Source organism: Mastigoproctus giganteus, chromosome 8, assembly GCF_048544385.1.
Source record: "Mastigoproctus giganteus isolate SK-2022 chromosome 8, ASM4854438v1, whole genome shotgun sequence".
In the NCBI taxonomy this organism is placed as follows: Eukaryota; Metazoa; Arthropoda; class Arachnida; order Uropygi; family Thelyphonidae; genus Mastigoproctus; species Mastigoproctus giganteus.
In genome coordinates this window covers 26,954,703-26,973,382 of record NC_143582.1, presented here as the reverse complement: position 1 = coordinate 26,973,382, position 18,680 = coordinate 26,954,703, and the positions used below count along the sequence as shown (strand labels likewise).

General features: G+C 36.8%; 1 protein-coding gene across 2 annotated transcripts in view; it reads left to right on the top strand.

Moving 5' to 3' along the window:
* Positions 1 to 18,680, top strand: part of obe (activating signal cointegrator 1 complex subunit obelus) — a 402,671-nt gene that overhangs the window by 11,214 nt on the left and 372,777 nt on the right. The window contains exon 2 of one of the 2 annotated variants that reach the window (XM_090379766.1): positions 4,693 to 4,864. In XM_090379766.1, the coding sequence (XP_090235892.1) occupies positions 4,725 to 4,864 (140 nt within the window). In that variant the 5' untranslated portion in view covers positions 4,693 to 4,724. Of the gene's footprint in view, positions 1 to 4,654; positions 4,865 to 18,680 lie in introns of both variants that reach the window. The other variant, XM_090379764.1, reaches the window with a different exon arrangement.

Sequence of the window (18,680 nt, the reverse complement as noted above, 5' to 3'; positions counted from 1 at the left end):
CCAAGCGGTTAAAATTTTACTATAAAATAAAATAAGATATAAAATAAATATGATACAAATATCGGTTAAACTAGACTATTACAATAAATACAATAAAATAGGTTAAAACAATTAAAAACAATGTTAAAATATACTAAAATACCGAAGCTTTCGGAGACCACTGTTAAACAGTTGAGGAAGGAGACAGTGGTCTCCGAAAGCTTCGGTATTTTAGTATATTTTAACGATTTTAGCATTGTTTTTAAATTGTTTTAACCTATTTTATTGTATTTATTGTAATAGTCTAGTTTAACTGATATTTGTATCATATTTATTTTATTTTATAGTAAATTTTTGCCGCTTGGCTGGTGTTAGAGTGTAATTATTTCAATATACAATATCATATCTTTTCCATCCTAGAAGAAAAGCTACTAGGATTACTTCCCTGAATGCTTCCCATTTAGAATTTGCTGTTGGTAACACCATTAGTTGATCCCATAGAGTTTAAAAACTGACTGAGTCTAATGTAGACATCCTTACTAAAGCAAAAGCCTTTCCCTTTACCCTTGACAGTAGTTGTCTTTAATTAAATTCCATATTAGCACACTGTGATTGCTGACACCGAGTGAGTATTTTACCTGCAGATTCTTAATTCATGAAGAATCACTGTTTATAACCATTTCAAAAGTATTGCTTTCTCTTTCCTCTCTAATGTGCTTCTGTAGAAAACAGTCATCCAAGAAATCTGTAAGCCTTGCAGGGGTGTGAGTGACTAACTTACAAATTGCAGCCAACATCTGGAAAGTTGAAATCCCCCATTTTAAGACATTCTGATTTACTGGCATACTTTATATTTCTGTATAGCTCTGTGGTATACTCATCAGTCATTAGACCTATAACACACTCCTACTCTCAATTTTGTTTTCCCACTGCTTATATCATACCATGTCAGCTAGATGCATTGCCTTAGATTTAATATGCTTCTTAACTAAGAGCATAACCTGTCCATCCTTCCTGTCCTCTCTGTCATTCCTGTACTGCTACCGAAATGGTCATTATGAGAAGAGTTTTCCTGTGAAAAGTAATGTAAAATGTGCCTAATTTGTGTGTCCGGGTTGCGCTTTCTTATATACAACCAGGTTTTATTACATGTAAATTTGGGCTTAACAAAAAATTTTGTGCTGACTTTAGACAAAGAAAGTAGTCGAACTTTGTAAAGGAAAAATTCCTTTCAGTATTGATTCCTTTTCAGTAGCGATTCTTCATGTATTAAGAATCTGCAGATAAAGGAACCACTAGCTAGCAGTGATCACAGTGTGCTGAAGTGGGATTTACTCAAAGAGGTAACTACCATCAGAGGTAAAGGGAAGAGTTTTTGCTTTTGTAAAAGTGACTACGATGGTCTGAGACAGTATTTAAATTCTATACAGTGGGACCAACTGATGATGTTACCAACAGCAAATTCAAAATGGGAAGCATTAAAAAAACTTATCTTGGAAGCTACTAGACTTTACATACCAACTAAGAAATATTGTTCAAGGTTTAGGCCTAAATGGATGTCAGATGAACTAATGAGACATATGGCAGAGAAGAAAAATGCATGGGATACATATAAATTAATGGGTGACATGGAAGCCTATGATAGATATAAGCAGGTCTGTAACCAAGTCACAAAGGAGATTAGGCAGGCAAAGGCAGATTATGAGAAATCCTTGGCAAAGGATGCAAAGAAAAACAGAAAAGAGTTCTTTACCTATGTAAACTCTAGAAGGAAAGGGATGAATTAGATTGGTCCACAGGATATTGATGGTTCAACAGTTTAGGATCCTGCTCAGGTGGCTAACAAACTAAACGAGTATTTTGCATCTACATTCACACATGAGGAGTTATTCAGGAAGGGGAATGCCAGAGGTGAAGTAGACTCTGGCAGTGAGCTAGATGATTTTGTAATAACTGAGAGTAAAGTGGAGGAGAAATTGTTGAAGATAAGAAAGGCATCTGGGGTGGATGGGATCTATCCAGTTATATTAAAGGAGGCAGCAAAGGAAGTAAGCAAACCCTTAGCCATAATTATGAGAGCTTCTTTCGGCTCTAGACTGGAAATGTACAAATGTGACCCCAATTCACAAAGGAGGATCAAAGGCTGACACAAGTAATTATAGACCTGTGAGTTTAACTTCTGTTCCAGGAAAATTAATGGAGGCACTGGTTAAAGAAGCACTGCACGATCATCTAGACAAGACTTCAGTTATAGCTCGGACACAGCATGGTTTTGTTAAGGGGAAGTCTTGCCTGACCAATTTGATTGAATACTATGATGCAGTCACAAAAGAACTGGATGCAGGGAATAACTTTGATATTATATACTTGGATCTTAGAAAGGCTTTTGATACTGTTGCACATGGAAGACTGCTGCACAAATTGGAGCAGTGTGGCATTGGAGGCAAATTGCTGCTATGGATAAAGGGGTGGTTGAGGGGGAGAAGATAGAGAGTGGTAATCAATGGACACTGCTCATCGTGGACTAATGTTATTAGTGGAGTCCCTCAGGGCTCAGTGTTGGGTCCATTATTGTTTTCTGTATTTATAAATGATATGGATGATAGTATATCAAGCTTAATGTCCAAGTTTGCAGACGATACGAAGGTTGGCAGGGTTGTCAAGGACACTATTGACACTCTGCTGCTCCAATAGGATCTGGAAAGGTTGAGCAGATGGGCTGAGAGGTGGCAAATGAAGTTTAACATTGACAAATGTAAAGTACTACATATGGGAAACAGTAACCACAGAGCAACGTATCAACTCTGCGGTACTACACTGACAGTGGTGGAGAATGAAAAGGACCTGGGGGTTGGTTGTGCAGGCAGATATGAAGTTCTCTGATCAGTGCAGATGGGCTGCAAGAGTAGCTCATGGTGTATTGTCAATGATATATAGGAATTTTTCCAGTAGGGATAAGGAGGTGAATATTCCCTTGTATAAGGCAATGGTCAGGCCACACCTAGAGTACTGTATACAGGTCTGGAGGCTTCATTTCAAGAAGGATGTAGAGCTGCTGGAACGAGTACAGAGAAGGGCAACAAGATTAGTGAATGGAACAAAGGGGGTGCTCTTACGAAGAAAGGCTTAAGTTTTGCAAATTACAATGTCTGGAGACTAGGCACCAGCGAGGTGATTTGATAGAGGTGTATAAAGCCTTGAATGGTTTTAGCATGCTCAATGCTGATGGGATTCTTCCTCTTGCTCAGAATAATCACCTGAGAGGGCATAAATTCAAATTGAGGAAAGACAGATGTAGGATAGATGTGCCGAAATTTGCCTTTAGCCAGCGGGTGGTTGGTTGGTGGAACAGACTTCCATCCCTTGTCGTGTAAGTTGATAACCTAAATAAATTTAAGGCTCAGCTGGACAGGTATTTCGAATGAACAGAGGGGTGAAGTGGAAGTGGTTTTTTTTTGGCTGATGCTGCATAAATAAGCTTTCTTTCTTGCATCAAATGCCTCTACTAATGCTCCTAAAAACCAAATAACAAACAAACAAAACAACAATGGGGCCAACACCGAATCCTAGGGAACTCCACTAATAACATTTGTCCACGAAGAGCAGTGTCCATTGATTACCACTCTCTGTCGTAAATTAAGAACCTGATGGGGCATAGATTCAAATTGAAGAAAGACAGTTGTAGAATAGATGTGTGGAAGTTTGCCTTTAGTCAGCAGGTAGCTGACTGCTGGAACAGACTTCCATCTGTTGTTGTGGAAGTTGATACTTAAATAAATTGAAGTCTGAACTAGACAAACATTTGGAGTGACTGGATGGGTGAATTGGGAAGATTTTTTTTTTTTTTTTTTGCTGATGCTCTATAAGCTTGCTTTCTTGCATCATATGCCCCAACTTATAATGCTACTTGCTGCATGAAATGTAAAGCGCACACACAAATACACACACAAACGCACACACAAAGTTTGAATCCAGACAATATATCTATGTCACAAAAGCAGAGAGTTTTAATGATTAGGATTAAAGCATGTGGCAGTAAAGCAAAATTGCTATCAATAATTCTTCATGACTTGTCAGTCAACATGTATATAATTAAGTTTAATGTAGTCATGAATTTTTCATAATTTGTGCGATAATTAACAAATATTTCTGAAATTTTCTGCAAAGAATTCGGAGAAAACATTTTCAACACCAGGTATTTAGGAGTTTCATCTGTGTAGACAGAGTAGCTAAGGCACAAATTGCTGAAATATTGTTAAAAGTTAAATCAACTCTGTGTGACTAACACAGGATTAATATATACATTATGTAATGTGATGTTTTATTTATGATTAAAAGTTTATTTTCTTTTAAATGGTGTTATTTCAAATTACGTAATATACTGTTTTATATTATGTATGCTCATGTATCTAGTATATAAATAAAAAAATACCATGCCATGATAGAACATTTTCTTGTTGCTTTCATCATCAGCATAAGCATTGTAGTCATAAGTAGCTAATGTTGTCTATATTTGATCAGAAAAAATTATAAAAAATTAATTTGTATTATGTAATTTTTTATTCTAATTTTTGTATTTTCTATGAATAGCAGTTTTTAAAATAGATTTTATTAGTTATTACTGATTTATATTTAATTTTTGAAACCATAATGAAAGTTACTCTTCATTTTTAAGGCCAATTATTCTACAAGTTTGGCCTTTTGTACTTCTAGAAACCTCTGAGTAAATGTGAAGTCCAAGAACTATGCCTCAGAGTATTAAATATCCACGTTTGACTAGATCTTTAAGGGCATTTTCTAATATTAACTCACCATATGGAGGAGATATTAATGAACCAGATGAACTTGAGAAAAAGAGAAAAGAAAAGGCAGAAATACAGGCCAGGTAATAGTTGTTTACAAATTTTAGTTAGGGAGTATTAATGCAAACATTTTAAATTATATATAAGAAAATATTGCTACTCAGGGATAATTTAACTATATTCAGTGGAGTTTTCTTAATTTTTAGTAGAGAAGCTATAGCAAAAAAAGTTACTTTGGAAACTGTTGAGAGTTGCTCCTGAGTGAATTGGTGGCATTTTTGCAATGCAAAATACCAAAAAAAATCTGAGGGTGTCTGAAATGATTCCCATATGAACAACAATTAACTAATAATAAAAATAATAATAATCAAGTCCATATGTAAGTAAAACATTTTATTCCATGATTATATAATTTTACTACATTCAGACAGCAGAATTTGACCATAGAACACTTGGTTTTTTGTTGCCCCCAACGTCATCACAATGCCAGTGTATGTAGATGTATAAGCAGTAGGAGAGAACCATTAACATAATGTGAAAGATTGCCATTAATTGTATGACAAGTTATATATGTGAAACTTGCTGATGATACAAGTTGAATTTATATATATTTAGTTTAGTTAAAATAAATCTTAAAAAAAAAAAAAAAAGATGCAATTGTTTTAATTTGAAAATGATTGTTTTATGTCTATATTCGATTTTTTTTTTCCCACTAAATTTTTGTTCAAGATTATTTGGGAGTCCTGGATATGTTAATAAACAAAACAAGTGAATCTGAGCATCTTAAAATCCATATGAAATTGAACAAATGCCTTCTCATAGACAAAAAGGTATAGGGTGCAATTTGTAACCATATGATCATTAGATTAGTGTTTAATGCCACAGTTACCATTACCCTGATTTTACAGTGATTCTGCAGTGATATCCTTTGAGGAAAAGTGATTTGGATGGATAACACATATTTCTGTGTTATTTGCTTTTAGCAGTATTAAAACATCATTTAAATACGAGGTAATGACAGTATATTCCAAAATGGCAGGAAGTTGAAAGAAGTTTGTGCTAAGGATAAATTACAATTCCTTCCCTATTCATTTGTGATAAATTAATGAATTTTTTTCTGATAATGCAGAGGTGGACTCTGGAATTAACCAGTTACAGTAATCGAAACCACTGCATTATATGCAAATCAGTAAATGGGATGACAGACATTCTAATAAAAATGCAAGGGATTATTCACTTTTTTGCCTGTAGTTAAAATAATTTTCACTTGGCAGATTTTAAATTTGCACTATTGATAACTCAAAAAAATTATTGGATGATATATTATGTAGAATTTTTTGAGATGACTATGTAAAGATGACTTTGCATTAGGATTAATGCAAAGAAAAATTTACATTTTCTTTTAAACTCACTTTAATTAACTTGTTTCTTTTAACCCACTCATATATGTTCCTTTTCACCACTGCAGCTCATTTACTGCCATATTTTCTTCCTTCTACTACCAGCTGAAGGAAGAAAATCTGGTAGTAAGTGGGTTAAAAAGAATATACAATGTATACAAATGTTTCTCAAATTTCACTAACCTGATAACTTTCTTTTCGTTAAAAAATTTTGTGAAATATTTAAGTTTCAAAAACATAGTAATACGTAAAATTTATATACAAATATGAGATAATAATTGGTAGATTAAATGCAATTTTGTCTAAAATTTTTAAAATTAATTTTATTTAAATTCAAAACAACGTAATTTACAATTCAGTTATGTTTGGCACATGAAATATTGATATATTTGTATCATCAATTAAAAGTGAACTATTAGTTGAATTTCAGTTAAATTTGGCACTAGTCTGCGATAGTTTTTGTAAAATTCGCTAGACAGCAGCGGCAGCAGTGTCACATCACTTTACATGTTTGAGAATTCCAAATGCTCCCAGTTCTGACGTAGCCGATTGGTCAGGAGCTCAAGCGCAGTAGCACACATTCTTTGAGTGGACCGGGGTTCAAGCCCTTGACTGCCAAATATGATTAATATTTGTATTGATTGATTTATTGTAAACTCCACTAACTTGGTGGTATATGAGTGGGAAAGTGCCAGAGTATAAACAAGAAAAAAATGGCAGAGAAGCCACCTCATAATTGAGCCGAATTGTAAAGTTATGCTGTTTTTTAATAGCTTTCTTTTAAACTCACTTGCAAGATACACAATACAGTACTTCATTTATCCCAGCAGTTTGAAGAGAAAGGCTATATAAAGGAATAAAAACGACCTTGCGCAGCTAATGTTCATTATCTAGAAAATGTGCCTTTAAGTTGCAGTGCAGTGCAATGCCATCAAGGAAGTATTTAAATGTGTCAGCATTTCATGTCCCACCCTGTTCCTTTATTCAGTCTGGTCCTTTAATAACATCTTCAAATTTTTTAAAATTCTATTTTTAGTGCGTTCACTTTTTTCTTTAGAAAGCCCTAAGAAAAAGTGAATTCCCCCCCCCCACCTTTGGTCCATATTTTACTTCCATAGATTAACACAAATTTTTGATAGTGGCTTGAAAAAAAAAATTATCTTATTTTCTTTGAAGATTTCTTTATTCCAGAACATTGGACAAAGTTCTGTGTGGTTTCTTGCATATTTGAACTACTTTTAATTTTTTTTTTTCAAGTCATCTTCCTCCCTCACTATCTCAGAAATTAGGCGCCTCCATAGCCAGGTGGGAAGGAGCAGCAGTGCGTAGCACACGCTTCTTGATTAGACCGGGGTTCGAGCCCGTCACCACCAAATACAGAAGATGCGGAAAGGTCAGGGAATGACCACCGCATTTTCCGGAGCAATATGGCCTTAGTTGCTAATGCTCCTAAAAACCAAACAAAACAAACAAACAATCTCAGAAATTATTTTAATTTCTTTTTATTGTTAAGTATTCAGTTTTTATGAAAAAATTTTTTCACACTTCTTTCATAATTTGTTTGTCATTCATTTTAAATTGTTATATTCTGAGCTCTTTAAAGAACAGAGCAAATGTATTTTATGGATATATTTTCTGGTCTGCTATTTTGTTATCATTTTTTTTAATATATTCTTATATACAGTAAACTTTCAGGACAGTTAGGTTAATTAGTAACCCATCTCTGGCAAAGTCTCTCCACTCTGTCTCATAGATGTTCTGTTTCTGCTGCATGCCTTTTCTAAAGATATTTCCACGGGCACTGATTTTCTGAATCGGTTTCTTTAATTCCCCTCTCTCTTTTTCAAACCAGTCTGAACATGTGCCACAACTGTTTGACATCCTTTTACTGCCCAACTTCAAACTCATAGAACCAACCAACTTTCCTCCTTCATTTATCCCTTCAACTTCTATTTTCAGGGACAACCTCCCTCCCTTCATACATATTTCCTGAAAATTATGATATACAGAAATTCAAGACTAATGCAACAAGTATCTTCCTTTGTCTTCTCAACCCTCATTCCACACATTGTACTTGGTACTGTAGGTTCTAATATCTTTCACGTTTGGAGTTTTCATGTAAAGAAGGAAAAAAAACCCTCATTTTTCCAGCTCCATCGGGATCTTAATGGGGCTCGAATGATCTAGATCAGAATTGTAAACATTCATCTTTAGAAATCATTGCTATAGCTTTTTGAAATAGCATGTTTGCCAATTCCAGTCAAATTAATGATAAGATATGATCAGGCAACATATTAATAATTAAATTCTGTGAAATTAAAAACTTTTAATTTTCTTTACATGATTAACTTTTTATTCCTGTATGCCAAATTTATTATAAATTATTAATTAATTATAAAAGACTAGATTATCAGACCAAGAAATCAAAAAAAAGAGATAATTTACTGGGTTACTCTCTGAGTTATAAACACCTGCTTTATAAATAAAACCCCATGAAATGAAAGGTTTGACAATTAAGTTCCATGACTGGATCAGTTGCACGCTTGTTTGTTGTTGTTTGTTATTTGGTTTTTAGGAGCATTAGCAACTAAGGCCATATTGCTCCGGGATATGCGGTGGTCATTTCCTGACCTTTCCGCATCCTCTGTATTTGGTGGTGACGGGCTCGAACCCCGGTCTAATCAAGAAGCGTGTGCTACACACTGCTGCTCCTTCCCACCTGGCTACGGAGGCGGCCAGAGTTCAGTTGCACGCATGTCAAAGCAGATATGACTGTGATGCAATGTGCCACGGTAGCTGATCTATGTGACTGCTTCCCTCTGAAAGGTCATTTGCATATGGTAAGATTTTTGCATGTAGTTCTGTTTGAGTTTTGCTGTTCAAAGGGTCTTTATTGTGCATTAAGTGATGGAACAAAGAGCAAACATTAAAATTTAGTTTCAAGTTGGGGAAGAATGAAACTCATGAATTGTTAAAACAAGCATATTGTAATAATGTTCTATTTTGGCCATGTGGTTTTCACCATTTTGCAAGATTTCAGAATGACCATGCAGATTTGGTAGATGATGAGTGCTGTGAAACTCAAACAGCATCACATTGAACTCAGGAAGGTTTGAACTTTTTTCGCCCAGAAACAGGTTGAAAAAGTTTGCACGTTGATTGTGTCTGGTTGCCAAATGGCCCATTGAATGAAGAAAGAAAAACTTCACATTAATAGAGAAACAATTTGAAAATTCTGACAAAAAATTTGGACACAGAATATCTGTGCTAGTTTTGTTCTGCTTTGTTGACTGATGAACAAAAGCTGTCCAGTCTCAAAGAACTCAGTCAAATTGATAAAGCTTTCTTTATGCTTGATTCATATGTAACAGGTGATGAATCATGTCTACAAACAAATAGATAAAACTTGGTGACCAGCATGCTCTCTGAGATACAAAACATTTCATTTTCAAACATCAGAACCAAGTGATGATGATGATGACTTTCTTGGATAGCAAGGGAATTGTCTACAAGGAATTTATTTCACTAGATAAGCCATCTAACTGTAGAGTGCTATGCAAAAGTTTTGAATCATTTGCTTAAAAAAATTCACCATTAAGGTCTTAGTTTCAAAAAAAAAAGGTGGAGGGGGAGCTAGTCTTGTTGCATGAGACCTAGAGCATATCTGTGTTGATTATCAAGGAATTTTTGACAAAGTGTGGGATGGGATTGTGGAGCTAACCCCTCCCCATTACCCAAAATAAAATTTGTGCTGAAAGGATGATTTGATAGTTTAAATGTGATGAAATGTGACAAAGGAATTGGTGTTGATCAATTGAAATGTGTTTAGAAAATGTTTCTAACAGCTCTATGAATGATCTTACAAGTGTGGAGCTGCTCAAGGCTTTGAAAAAAATAAATTTTTTTGAAACCTTTCAAAACTATTAAAAACTGTTAATTCTGATATATTGTTTACAAAGACAACAGTAAAATTCATTATGTAGATATAGTACTTCATGCAAGACCTGTGAGATTGAGATACCCCTTTGCTAATTAAGAATTTCTGATTTTGCTCATGAATAGTAACAGACAACTCCATGATCTTCAGATAACTTCCACGTCTTAATTAATTACACAATGCAGACATGCTTTAATTCTAAACCAACTGTATGAATTGTACGTTACTATATACGCTTCAAATTTGGAGTTAAGTAAAAAGCTTTATTACTCTGAGCTGAAACCTACCTTCTGCACATCAACATTTAAGGAAAATAAAACTGTATAATGTACAGTTTGATATTTTTTGTTTAATTACTAATATTGTAACAGTATTGTTTAGGCTATTTTTAATAGCACAAACAGTACTGTTTGTACTGTTAAATAGATTTTGGGTTAAAAATATTCTGTATGCACATTTTGGATTAAATATGCTTTTGTGAATTATCCCAGAGAAACAACACCATCTAAAGGAAAATACATTCAGAGTTCCTAATAAATGACTTATCAGTGAACTTTTGGAACATAACTCTGTTGAACTTTCTGTAATTTATAATTACAGGACTTGTGTATTGAAGCAATATTAGCAGACAGACTAGCTTTGATAAAACTTAGGAAATGGAGATGTGCAGTAGGGCTGGCTTGCTCAGATGCTGATTATTGTATTTTTTGAACAATTAGATGCCAGACTATTTGACTTTTACTGTATATAGATATGTCTATGTGCAAGGTGTGGCAATAAATTTCCTGGAATGGTGCTGTTCTGGTCATGTTTGATGAGGTTTCAAATAAATGGAAGTGGTATGTATGTTGTAGTTCTAACTTCAACCAATGGATGATTGAGAACGTCTGAACAGAGATTGTCCGGTAGGCTGAGAGGTTTCAAGTAACAACCAGTTTCATTAGTAGCGTTAACATTTCATATAATGATTTTGCAATGTAGCAATGAGTAAATATCAAACTTTGCTTTAAACCAGAAAATCTGAAATATAAATTTATGAAATGTTAAAAATGATTTATGGTGACGGAACATTAAGTCATACCAGTGTGTTTGGATGGTATAAGCAGTTCAAAGATGAATATGAGGATGTTCATGATAACTCAAGAAGTGGGCATCTGTCAGCCTCTCAGAATGAGGACAGAATCACAAAAGTTCAGGAAATTGTGACAAGAGATTGTTGTTTGACCCTCAGAATGATGGCCAATGAGTTGATATGAATAAGGAAATGGTTTGCCAAGGTCTGCGTGAAGGTTCTTGTTCTTACTCCAGTACTGTGCAAAATTTGAGCCACACAGCCTCTCAGATGAGGAGAAGCAACGAAGAGTGTCAGCTTGTGAAGACTTCACCAGACTTGTCAAGACAATCAACTGAATTGTTACTGGAGATGTGTTGGGTGTTTCAGTATGACCTAGAGATGAAGCATCAAAGCATGCAGTGGACTTAAAAATCACCAAGGTCCCAAAAGTTTTGTTTACAGAAGTCCAGTATCAAGACAATGCTGATTGTGTTTATCAACAAACAGGGTTCACAAGGAATTTTTACCTGAAGGGGAGGGGGGAAGGAGGGAGAGGAAGGGAGGGAGGGAGGGAGAGAGAGTGAGTGAGAGAGTGAGTGAGTGAGTGAGTGAGTGAGTGTGCTGCATTCTATGTACAGATGCTTCGAAGACTGTTGAAATGCAGCTGGTACTTGTTGCATGACAATGCTCCTGCCCATTCTGCACTTGTTGTGAAGACATTTCTGACTAACCATGGCATTGTCCAGATCAACCATCTACCCTACTCGCCTGATCTAGCACCAGCAGACTTCTCTTTCCTAAGGTGAAAACTACTCTCAAAGGAAAGAGATTTCAGGATGTTGAGGACATAAATCAAAATGTAACTGCCAAACTGAATGCCATCTCTATGGGTGCCTTCACTGACTCTTTTCAGAATCTTTTAGAGTGATGTAATAAGTGCATTCCATCTGGTGGTGATCACTTTGAATAAAAATAAAACCATTTTTGAGTTCTTTCACTTTGTAATCTTTTTATTTCACCATTCGGGAACTTTATTGCAATACTTCATGTGTGTATCTACAATATCTAATTATGTTAATATTATATATATATATATACTGTATTATATAAAAGGAAAAGGAAAAAGTGACAATAATAAAAGCATTTCATGGACTAGGGCTGCTGATAGGCAGAAAGAACCCTTCAAACATAATGAATATAAGTTAAGAGACATAAATAATAGAGTGAAGAATTTATATATATATATAGATAGATAGATAGATAGATAGATAGATAGATAGATAGATAAGTAAGTAGATTGGGGTTGAAATGGAGAAAAGCTGGAAAAACCGGAAGTAGTAACAATGGAAAAAATCTGATTTTTTCCATTGCTACTACTTCCAGTTTTGCTGACTTTTCTCCATTTTATCCCCAAACTACTTATCTACATTCCATTCCTCTATGTTACCAGGCAGTACATGGCCATTGAGTATTTCTAGTAGTGCCCCTATTACATAAACCATCCTAATATATCGCTAAATATAATTCTTAATTTTTCTGTAAACCTTCACTACAACCCCTTATTATTAATACATTATATATATATATATATATATATATAAGCATGTAAGTGTAAATAGATCTGAAAAAGTTAGTATACTTTCTCAAAATTACATTATAGAGGTCACTATTTTCATATATATTTCCACTACTTCACCGCTCTCTATCAAGTCTGTCATACTGCTATAAATGGCTTTATCCAGTAGCTGTCTCTTATGTAGCTTTGCTTTAGATACGTCCAGCCTCTCTATGAAATATGTGTGCTTTATTTTCCCACTGTCTTCCTTTCGCTATGTACTACTTGAAAACTCCAGGTATCGTTCCCTTCCCTTTCTTATTAAACTTTCGGTTTCATTTCTAGGCCTGATTTGACATACATATTTTCGCTTGTTTTTTTCCCTGCAGTACAAGCATTTGGTATTCATCTCCTATTTATACTAATTCCTGCAATGCCAGAGCCCTTACTAAAACATTGGGCTTTACAAACCCAGCAAGCTCAGTAAGTTTTAATAACTTTTTCTATGCTTTTTACCTTTACATTTTCTTATTCTACCTTTCTTACCATTTGTAGAGCTATTAGTGCAATACGAGGGTGATATGAATGTTCCAACTGGGTATAACCTCCATGCACAAGTACATGGTGGGTGACCACCCAGGTGTGAACCAATGTAACCAGGGGTCGAGGTGTGGTGCCCACACGACATGGAGGAACGCCGCCCCTCTATGTTACCAGGCAGTACTAGGTGGTAGATGACTCTCATCAACCGGTGAAATACCACCACTTTGCTTATTGGAGGCTTGAAGTGGTGGAACCCATGTTTAGTCTCTAGAGCTAAGTTCTGGTCAACCCTTCCCTATCTCTTCCATCATGCAGTATGATTGATGACTTTTGAGGTTATGATGAACGTCGTGGCGAGATCCAATATTCCTTACATTTCGAGGGTACAGCTCTAAAACGGTGTTCGCAGGCTGGCCGCTAGTTAGTGCACCGGACCGAACCTATTGGTAACTCTCTAGGAAGCTTCCGGATCAGATAGTGTGTAATCTTGCTACCTCTACTCTGCCAGATAGTGACTGGAGGGAGTCCGAGTAGTGTGTATGCGGGGAGCATTGTCGAGGCCACGTTATGTCAAGGATCTGGGTATATTCTTACCACATGTACACCATATCCAAAAATTTCATTTCTTCATACAGCATGTCTCACCCACTTTTTCTTACTATTGCATACACCATGAATTGTCAAACTAATAGAGCAAGCTTATCTGCGAAAAGATCTAAACCTCCCAAGGACTTCCTAATTCATTTCACAAATATACGTGGTCTCAATTCTAATCTCAATGATGTCCGTTTCCACTTGCAGTCTGCCAAACCCCATGTTCTTTTTCTGACAGAATCTCAGTTATCAGTTGATTCAACAACTACTGCTCATCTCAGATGCCCAAATTATTCGCTGTATGATTCCTTTCGCCTCAAAGGTGGTACTTGTGCATATGTCCGTTCTGATATTCCCTGTCAGAGACTTGGCAATTCGGAATCTCCTCTCTTTGATCTTCTCTGGCTTAAAATCTCTCTACCTCATTGTGTCAAATTCATCTTGTCTCTACCATTTTCCCAACTCCACTAATCACTTGGAGCTCTTTGACTTCCTCTCTTTGCAACTTGACTTTCTCCAGTCCAACTTTCCTAACAGTGAGGTAATTTTCCTTGGTGATTTTAATGTTCACAACTCCAGCTGGCTTCCGTTTTCTAGTCACACCGACCCAGCAGGTCGAGATGCTGAGGCTTTTGCAGTTACTAGTGACCTAGCACAGATTGTTCATTTACCTACAGAATACCGGACAATCCTAATCATACAGCCAATAAGCTTGATCTTTTTCTCACAAACAATCCTTCTAAGTACACGGTTGAAGTGAGAGGTCCTTTAGGCACTTCAGATCACAACTTGGTGATTGTCTCTTCTACAATGGAACCTTTATCTCATGGTTGTTCCCAACCTCGTGTTGTTTGGCATTACAAGAATGCAAAATGGGATGACCTGCGAGACTTCTTTTCTTCTTTTCCTTGGTCGGATTACTGTTTCAAAACTTCTGATGTCAACGTTTGCTCAGATCGTGTTAGTGAAATTATTCTTTCAGGAATGGAATCCTTTATCCCACACTCCACTTTAAAATCTCATCCTTTATCTAAACCTTGGTTTTCCAATAAATGTGCTAAGGCTTTTCAAGAGAAGAATGTTGCATATCGTAATTGGCTTGTTTCTAATTCTACAGTTTCATTTTCTACCTACACCAAAGCTCGCAACGATTGTCAAGCAGTTATTAATCAGTCCAAACTAGAGTTTGAACAGGCTAAGAGTAGAAAACTTGCTTCCTGCCCTAATGGTAGCCGAGCATTCTGGTCTCTTGCCAAAGCTATTGGCCGCAACTTTTGCCGATCTCTGCTCCCACCTCTGTCCAAACCAGATGGTTCTGTTGTCACTTCAGCCAAGGATAAAGCTGACCTGTTAGCATCCCATTTTTCTTCCAGCTCATGTATTAATGATCTTGGTAAAGCACCTCCAACCATTCCTAACACGCTCCATTCAATGCCTCCTGTGGCCTTCCGTCAAAAGGATATCAGGATTTTGATGAATCTTGATGCTAAGAAAGCTCCAGGTCCTGATGGTATTTCTCCACTTGTTCTCAAAACCTGTGCTCCTGAACTTACTTCTATTCTTTGCCACCTTTTTTCACTTTCTTATTCCAAAGATGTTTTTCCTTCTGCTTGGAAATTTGCTCATATCCAGCCAGTTCTTAAAAAGGGTGACAAATCCCTCCCATCCAATTATCGTCCCATTGCAATTACTTCTACTCTTTCTAAAGTAATGGAGAAATCAATTAACCGCCAACTCTTAAACTACCTAGAAACCTTCCGTCTGATCAACGATCGCCAGTATGGATTCCGTTAGTGTCTGTCCACTGGTGATATTCTGGCTTATGTTACCCATTTATGGACTAATTCAATGGAAAGGTTTGGTGAAACACAAGTAGTTGCTCTTGACATCTCAGAGACTTTTGATCGTGTTTGGCATAAAGGTCTTCTTAACAAACTTCCATCTTATGGTTTGTCAACTGTTTTTAGTAATTGGTTATCCAGTTTTCTCTCTGATCGCTCACTGAGGGTGATGGTAGATGGCTCTCTGTCTTCTTACTTCTCCACTAATGCCGGTGTCCCCCAAGGTTTAGTTCTTTCCCCCACTCTTTTCCTCTTGTATATTAATGACCTTCTTCCATTGACTGGAAATCCTATCCATAGTTTTGCCAATGATAGCACATTGCATTCCACTTTCCATTTTGAGAAACCTTGTCCTGCTCAATCAGCTTCAACCTCTCGAAAATCTGCTACCAATTCCTTAAATGCCGATCTTCAGGTAATTCTCCAGTGGGGCAAAGACAACTTAGTTGATTTCAACCCTTCTAAAACTCAGTCTTGTCTTATATCTCGCAAAAAGGATTCTTCTGCTCCTATGCTTATCTTTAGTGACACTCTGATTTCTAGGCAAAATGATATATCTCTTTTGGGGATTACCCTGACTTCTAATCTCTCTTGGCACAAGCACATTACAAATATTGCTTCCTCTGCATCTAAAAAACTTGCTTTTCTCTTTCGCTCTTGGAGTTACTTTTCTTCCAAACAGCTGCTCACTCTGTATAAATCGCAACTCCGCCATGCCATGGAATATTGTTCCCAAATCTGGGGTGGTGCCCTCCAAAACCTCTCTCAGGCTTCTTGATTCCATTCAGAAGAGGGCAGTTAGGTTAATTAATGATTCATCTCTAACAGAGTCTCTCCACTCGCTTTCTCATAGACGTACTGTTTCTGCTGCATGCCTCTTCTACAGATACTTCCATGAGCACTGTTCTTCTGAATTGGCTTCTATAATTCCTGCTCTCTCTTTCAAAACAGTCCAAACACATGCGGCCACCAGCCAACATCCATTTACTGTCCAACTTCAAACCCACATAACCAACTTTTCATTAGCATTAGCATTAGTAGAGGCATATGATGCAAGAAAGCAAGCTTATTCAGCATCAGCCAAAAAAAAAAAAAAAAAAAAACCCTCTCCCATTTCACCCCTCCGTTCGTTCGAAATACCTGTCCAGTTCAGCTTTAAATTTGTTTAGGCTATCAACTTCAACAACAAGTGATGGAAGTCGGTTCCACCAACCAACCACCCGCTGGCCAAAGGCAAATTTCCGCACATCTGTCCGACATCCGTCCTTCCTCAATTTGAATTTATTCCCTCTGAGGTGATTATTCTGAGAAAGATGAAGAATCCCATTGGCATTGAGCATGCTCAAACCATTCAAAGCCTTATACACCTCTATCAGATCACCTCGCCGGTGCCTAGTCTCCAGACTCTGTAATTTGCAAAACTTAAGCCTTTCTTCGTAAGAGCAACCCTTTGTTCCATTTACTAATCTTGTTGCCCTTCTCTGTACCCGTTCCAGCAGCTCTACATCCTTCTTGAAATGAGGCCTCCAGACCTGTATACAGTACTCAAGATGTGGCCTAACCATTGCCTTATACAAGGGAATAATCACCTCCTTATCCCTGCTAGAAAAATTCCTGTATATCATTGACAAGACACCATGAGCTACTCTTGCAGCTCGTCTGCACTGCTCAGAGAACTTCATATCTGCCTGCACAATTACCCCCAGGTCCTTTTCATTCTCCACCACTGTCAGTGTAGTACCGCAGAGTTGATACATTGCTCTGGGGTTACTGTTACCCATATGTAGTACTTTACATTTGTCAATGTTAAACTTCATTTGCCACCTCTCAGCCCATCTGTTCAACCTTTCCAGATCCTGTTGCAGCAGCATAGCGTCAGTAGTGTCCTTAACGACCCTGCCAACCTTTGTATCATCTGCAAACTTAGACATTAAACTTGATATCCCATCATCAATATCATTCATAAACACCGAAAACAACAATGGACCCAACACTGAACCTTGAGGAACTCCACTAATAACATTAGTCCACGTTGAGCAGTGTCCATTGATTACCACTCTCTGTCTTCTGCCACTCAACCATCCCCTTATCCATAGCAGCAATTTGCCTCCAATGCCACACTGCTCCAATTTGTGCAGCAGTCTTCCATGTGCAACAGTATCAAAAGCCTTTCTAAGATCCAAATATATAATATCAAAGTTATTCCCTGCATCCAGTTCTTTTGTGACTACATCATAGTATCCAATCAAATTGGTCAGGCAAGACCTGCCCTTAACAAAACCATGCTGCGTCTGAGCTATAACTGAATTCTTGTCTAGATGATCCTGCAGTGCTTCTTTAACCAGTGCCTCCATTAATTTACGTGGAACAGAAGTTAAAGTAACAGGTCTATAATTACTTGTGTCAGCCTTTGATCCTCCTTTGTGAATTGGGGTTACATTTGCACATCTCCATATGGGTACCTCCCCTGAGTCCAAAGAAGCTCTCATAATTATGGCTAGGGGTTTGCATACTTCCGTTGCTGCCTCCTTTAATATAACTGGATAGATCCCATCCACCCCATGTGCCTTTTTTATGTTTATCCTCAACAATCTCTCCTCCACTTTCCTCTCAGTTATTACAAAATCATCCAGCTCACTGCCAATGTTTACTTTACCTACATCATTCTCCTTCCTGAATAACTCCTCATGCGTGAATGTAGATGCAAAATACTCGTTTAGATTGTTAGCCACCTGAGCAGGATCCTCAACTGTTGAACCATCAATATCCAGTGGACCAATCTGATTCATCCCTTTCCTTCTCGAGTTCAAGTATGTAAAGAACTCCTTTCTGTTTTTCTTTGCATCCTTTGCCAAGGATTTTTCGTAGTCTGCCTTTGCCTGCCTAATCTCCTTTGTGACTTGGTTACAGACCAACTTATATCTATCATAGGCTTCCATGTCACCCATTAATTTGTATGTATCCCATGCATTTTT